The sequence below is a fragment of the Cryptomeria japonica genome, chromosome 6 (assembly GCF_030272615.1).
Source record: "Cryptomeria japonica chromosome 6, Sugi_1.0, whole genome shotgun sequence".
Lineage (NCBI taxonomy): Eukaryota > Viridiplantae > Streptophyta > Pinopsida > Cupressales > Cupressaceae > Cryptomeria > Cryptomeria japonica.
The window spans coordinates 169,005,900-169,012,670 of record NC_081410.1 but is presented as its reverse complement, the minus strand read 5'-3'; the positions used below and the strand labels follow the sequence as shown (position 1 = coordinate 169,012,670).

The 6,771-nt window shown below is 37.1% G+C and overlaps 1 protein-coding gene across 1 annotated transcript; it reads right to left on the bottom strand.

Moving 5' to 3' along the window:
• Positions 1-1,502: 1,502 nt before the first annotated feature.
• On the bottom strand, positions 1,503-5,863 carry LOC131033307 (squamosa promoter-binding-like protein 6). Its single transcript, XM_057964493.2, has 3 exons — positions 4,053-5,863; positions 3,843-3,961; positions 1,503-2,411 (listed from the first exon to the last, which is right to left on the bottom strand). Exons 1-3 carry the CDS (start codon positions 4,838-4,840, stop codon positions 1,846-1,848), a joined length of 1,473 nt encoding a protein of 490 aa, XP_057820476.2. The 5' UTR covers positions 4,841-5,863; the 3' UTR covers positions 1,503-1,845.
• Between the last annotated feature and the right edge of the window lie 908 nt (positions 5,864-6,771).

The following is a 6,771-nucleotide window of genomic DNA, read 5'->3' as shown; positions in this document are numbered from 1 at the left end:
TAATATTATTTATGAAAACCCATATGACATTAATTGCTGATTCTTATTATTTTTCCTATTGACTAATCAATATCTATCATAACATTCAAGATTAACACATTAGCATTGACATAGTATTTTTAATTTTTTTATAATTTGGTTTATAATATAACATTATGAGTTCTAAAATACTTCATTCTTATTTTTAACTCATATATTTATGATTTTTATATTTTTTTGGTTCGGTTGACCCTAAAACAATCCAACTAAAAAGGCTGTATTAAGGTCTACATAACTTTAATTTAAAAGTTATTTATTTTATTTTTATTATTTTGAGTTTTGTGTGAGGAATTCGTCTTTTAAAGTGTCATCTTATTTCACTAGCTTCTTCACCTAAACACTCTTTCTTGACTGACAGCTTACCTATAATAAGGCTGAAGCTATTCTGGCTCCAAAACAGACCTTTCGTACAGCATGATAGTGACGTGTTAGTCATCGCAGTCATTTATTGCAAAATCGACTGTGCAAAACGCACGACTAACATGCATGTTAGTCAATCCATGCTGCCATTTTGGAGCCAGAATAGACACATCCTTATAATTATAGGATTCTTATATAACAGAATTTAGACACTATCAAAAACCCATTTAATTTTAAAATAAAAATAAAAATCATCTTAAAACGATGAATTCAACCCACCAACTATTTTATAACCTTCAACCAATATTGTAATCTTTACTTTCTTACAACTCTAATTGACCAGATTGACCAGATGACAATTCTAGGACCTGATGACAATCCTAGGACCTAAACTATGTTTTTTTTGAGCTGAATGAGTCATTAATGATACTTTTTGTGTCTGTACTCAGCTACACTACGTAATAGTGTCTGGCATATGCCAGGACTTATTATATGTTGCAGATCTTGATCTTGTAAAATTACCCTTCAAAACCTTTTTTCTACCCCTCAACTTAACAAAAATGAATTAACCAAGTATTTTTAAATCAGTTCAAGGAACTAATGCAAGTTGAAGGCTTTATTGTGTCATGGTTCTCAAATATGTGGGTACACAAATGATTTCTGAGCTAAAATGACTTTTACTCATTCAGTTGTGAGACTTTTGCATTGAGATTTGTATATAGGCTTATGGCGTTAGACTTTTGCATTGAGATTTGTATATAGGCTTATGGCGTTACAGTAGCTCTTAAAGTTGGAGTCACCTATGAAATTATAGAATTGATAACAGGTAATAATTCTAATACTAAAGACACCAACGAAGGTTTGCCATTATTGGATCACTTGGAAGGGAAAATATTATGGAGAATACATCTCATGCAAGCATATTTCATATGTATAATGGCATATATGGAATAAGCAGATGCACCCAAATGGGATCTGAAAGTCATATATAGCCAGTAGTTTACAAATTTTGCTAGTTTAACTTCAAGACCCAATTGTATCTACTATAACAGAATAAACATGGGTTATGGAACTAGCTATTTGAATGACAATAGAACAGTAACTTGAAAAATACCCATGAAATCTTACTACTGATTTCTTTTCTTTTCCTTAACATGTCTAATGTCATGGAGGATTCAAAGGGAATCCGAAAGAGTCATTAAAGAACTGTTCCAATTAAAATATCATCAGAAGAGAGAACTGTACATACAAACAAATCAGAACTCCAGAATACTTACTTTGATCGTAAAACGTAATGATACAGTTCAAATCTTCTTCAGATTTTCTGCTCCTATGGAATTGAAATTGAGAGATTCATCTATTCAAGCCTCAAATCGAGCTTGTGTAAACTAATTCCTCAGCCCAATTTTAAAAAGCATTCTGAAGCATCGGAAATATCCACAGGACTCAGCTGATATGTGTGCCTTCCAAGGACTTCCAAATCTCACAATCTTCTGAAGAAGAAGAAGCTGAAGAAGATGACTTATTGTTGCTCTTCCCTGACTGCAATGCAAATGAGGAATCAGACTGCTGCATCAAATCAAGTGTTGGACGTACAACAATAGGGTTTCCTGTAACACCCACTGCATTCTTCTTCTCTACTTCACCATCATTTACTTTCCCATGGTTTTCCAAGGACCTTAAGCCTGGCATCAATCTGCACTTCTCCTCATTTTCTTGTATTGACAATGGGTGTACCATGACAGTTACACCATTTGCTCTCTGGTATGGAGAATCATCTGAGTACCTAGACAGACCCTGTGCTCGATTCTCTGCAATAAGTTCTCTCAAAGCTAGTGCACTTGCACTTGCACTTGATCGAGAAGGGAGTGTAGAGCAGGAGCTGGAATTGAGCCACTGATGTTGTGATGACAGAAGAGAGAGAGCACGTCCGCATGAAGAAGACATGTATGGCAAGTTATATCTGCCCAATTCATATCTCTCACCCTGAACACCCATCAGCCGTTTCTCATCTATTATAACACAGTTGCAGACTTTTTTTTATCAGCACAAGACAAAACATTGCCAAATTCCTATGTTTTAGGCATACAATATATTATCAAAGTCCATGCTAAGGCTAAATCTTTTGTACCTTCATACAATAGAGTATATAATTTATTTGCATCACAAGAGCCCATTTAGGATCTATGGGACTCCCTATAAAATATTGTACGTAGCTTGACAAGTGATGTACATCTCATCAATACTTTTTAATTAGATATTTAGATTCTAAAACGTCATTTCTAAACCTCCAATTTGCGGCATAGTGGAAGACGAAAAACACAATCTCTGCTTGATCAGTAGAAGAAGTACAATTTTTTCTATAATAATTGGTGTTTAAGCCTATAGAAATAACTTGGATTACGTACACATTTATGGCATTGAATATTGGGGGACCCTAAAATTAGACAGTTCCAATATTGCTTGATGTAGAAGTTAGCTTTTTCAAGCGGCAGCCTCAACAAACCCATACAATGTTCTTTCTTAATTTGAATGGAACTGTTAAAACATGAACTTTTTAAAGCATATGACATGGTAAATGATATGAAAGCATCTGACATGATAAATCTCAGATTTGCCAGTGCCCTCCTACCATCTAGATGCAATTCCCACCACTTCAACCATATGATTGTTGAAAAATTGAAGCTTCAGTGAATATGAAGCTTTAGAGCCAAGCAGTCTCAACAAAGGTTACCTGCTAAGGTTAGGAGGCTTGAGACTAGAGAACTCCAAAGCATACGGTGAACTTTGTTCAATTCATTAAAATTGTTCCTGAGAAGTTCAGGAGAGTTGAAGAAATGAACTCCAAAGCAAAAGTTGAATTGGGTTCAAAGGGCTAATATTTCTAGTACTACATGAGCATTTAAGTGAGTTGAAGAAATGAACTCCAAAGCAAAAGTTGGTTTCAAAGGACTAATATTTCTAATTCTGGATGAGCATTAATGAGTTGCAGAAATGAACTCCGAAGAAACAAGTTGAATTGGGTTGACAGGACTAATATTTGTATTCTGAATGGGCATTAAAGTGAGTTGAAGAAATTGTCTCCAAGGCAAAAGTTGAATTGCGTTCAAAGGACTGATATTTCTAGTCCTGAATGACCATAGAAGTCCAAGATGCAACAGATGAAGAAATTTATAATCAAGTGTATATAAAGAAGTTATAAATAGGAAAGAAGAGACTGAGTGATTTCCTTTTCTAGTAACATATTCATGAAACATGCAGGTAGAGGAATGAAAATAAAGACCCACCCAGAGAAATTCTAAGAGAAAAAAAAGAATTGGCATCATGTATATATATGGAGAGATCATGCATGCCACATGTAGAGCTTAGCAATAGAGGAGGAGATTTTTGGGAACAGGTTGGGAGAGAGGGAAAGTGGGCAAAGATAAACAGAAATATGTTACCTTGAGTGGTGGAATTGTGGAGTGAATCTGATGAGCTCTTCCTGCGGCGTTCATTGTGTCCCGCCAGCCTTCTTCTACAACTCCTCTTTGTATCGTCAAACTCAGCTATAGCATGGAATCTACACAACACAAAATTGAGCAGCTAAAACTCCCACTGCAACCCACATCCCAGAACAAATTCCTACCTAATTTAAGAAAATTAAAAAGTACCTGCTACACTGTTGACAGAAACGCTGCTCAGTGCCCATAACAATAACTTTGGCAGTCTTGGAATGCATCTCACAAACTTTATGTCTTCTGTGATAATCCTTGGCATTAGCTAAGCATGCATTGCATCCTTCCACTTGACAACGAGGAGGATGGGCATTAGAAGAAGCTAAACTTCTGGGCTTCTTGTAGACAGAATTTGTGACAGAAAAAGAAACAGGAATGCCCTTGCCCAGATTGGCACTGTCCTCATAATACTGCCTTTTCCCAAGCTTGAGGCAAGTTAATGAATCCCCTTGAACATCCTTGACAACCTTGCTGTTATATCTACCATCATGGTGGACACTAACACTAACATTGCGCCCACCATGATAGCTACCATTTGTCCCCTCAACCAACATATTTGTACCATGACCCAAAAAACCATTGCCTCCATTGCTAGACCCATCTGCAAGCCAACCTTTAAAGCCATTTCCTTCACTTTTCACTGGACTAAGTTTCTCCTCCAGTGAAAACTGTGTTTTATTGTTGCTGTTAAAGTTCTTCTCCATCACAACTTCGCTCAAGTTACCCACCATGGCATTATCAGAAGACACCTGATCCATAGAGCCCCTAAAATATTCTTTCCCAATATAGCCCCCCTCTTCGGAACCAGCAGCCCATTCAGCAACAGGCAATCTCTCATGCCCATAAATCCCCATCCCCTCCCACACCTGCCACTCCTGCTGCATCTTTGACGAAGCCCAGCAATGATCATGGCTACCTCCTTGATTTACCGAATTAGTATCCATATCACAATCTCCAAGCTAAACTGAGTATACTTCCCAAATCAGGCTAGTATCAGACCCAAAAACAAATCGATTATTACAGTAGTGGCAGAATACCCATCTCAACAGGGTATAATCTCAAGTAGTGGTCAGATATATGAAGAAAGTATGCATGATAAGACCCTCAATGCAGAGAGCAAAGAATACAGAATTATCCCAAGAGCAGAAACCTTGCACCCTACGTAAAAGCCTACATCATATCAAGAACTACCACTCAAATGTTATAATTCACACAAACTTTTTTCATGTCTATAAACCCACCTTGACAGAATCCCTCAGACCTGCTTGTTGGGCTGAATATAGAAAGAAATGGGGGGCAGCCCCTTCTTTTTAACCACTGAATGCCTAAAGAATGATTCCCTTCTTTCCACGGTAAGAAAATAAAAATACCCCCTTTGAGTCCTCGTAAACAGTGTCCTAGTGTAAGGAGTTTTCCCACACATTTTGAAGCACTCTGCTCTGATGGCATTGAGCAGCCTTGCCAGCTTGGGGCCCTCACTTCAGCTTTGACTTGACATTAGATTAGACAGTGCACATGCCCCTCGTTTTCCCTCCTGTCAGACAGAGCCCACCATCATTAATTTCCTTTCTTTATTATAAAACAAAGTCGACTAATCCCTAGATTATGGAAAATGTTTGGAAAGTGATAAACTTTATGCACTTATGTGCGTATCTTGTTCTGACAAAGCAATCTATGTATCCTGGCATTATTCTTCTCTTTGCACCCACTCTCCCAACCTTTTGCACCAATCCTACCTCTGGGTATTAAATTGTCTTCTTGCCGTTCTGCATTTCTTCTCTGTCTCCTCTGACCTTTTTCCTCCATTTTCACAAACCCAGTTTGAGATTCAGACGACACATGTTGATTTCTGCCTTGTTAGGTTTTCTCATTACAGGCGACGGTCTCCTCCCTACGCGCCCATTTTTTGGCATCGTCATGCTGCATGACGTTGCAAACTCGTTTACAGGGTGTGATAGATCAAAAAACACTGGTTTTGATCATAAACTAGTGAGTTGTATTAAATTGTTTTGGCAACACTTGTGAGAGACAAGTACAAAAACTTAGGTATATGAGGAAAGAGACACTGAGCTCATCAAGTACACTTGTGTTGGCCATGTTTAGAAATGATGCTTAATTTGAATCACTCAAACCTTACGGATCATTACCTCACACGTGATACTTTGTAATCATCTTTTCTAATCTTCTCAATCTCCATTATTCTGGATGTCCGGTCACAGCTGTACAGCCATTGGCCACTTTACTCTTTTCACTGTTATAAGAGGCAAGTATTTCAAGGCTAACATCATCCAGAGTCCGATAGAGAAATCTTCGGTGGAGCAGATACAAAATTAATGATAGTCATGAATCTTTTCTGATTTTAACTGTGTTAGATTTGTTTAGTATTAATATTTTGGGTAGTATCGATTCTATTCATTTAGCTTTCTATTAGGCATTCTGATGATGGATTGCAGCATGTGATCTGAAACATCTACACTAACAAATCAGGCACAGTTAACACCAGAAACGATGCATAACTATTGTTATGAATTGTAGAAATCGAATGTCTTTAATCAATACCCTTCATGGAAGAGAATTATTCTACAAAATTAATGATTTCCACAATTTATAATGATGAATCGAGATTAAGTTGTGTATAAGGTTCTTGCATCAACAACATTGAACTCACATTCCATGATTCTTGAAAGATATTTGTATGTAATATGAAAATAATTTGAAAGTGGGTTGTCTAAATTTTTGGAATAAGTTGTAATTCCTCTCACATCAAATGAAAAGAACTAGTCTTGTATGGGCCAACAATCGAATTCTATCTTGATGCATACCTATGGCCCCTATGGGCACTCAATGGATAGCGCTACCCTCAACTAGCTTTAGC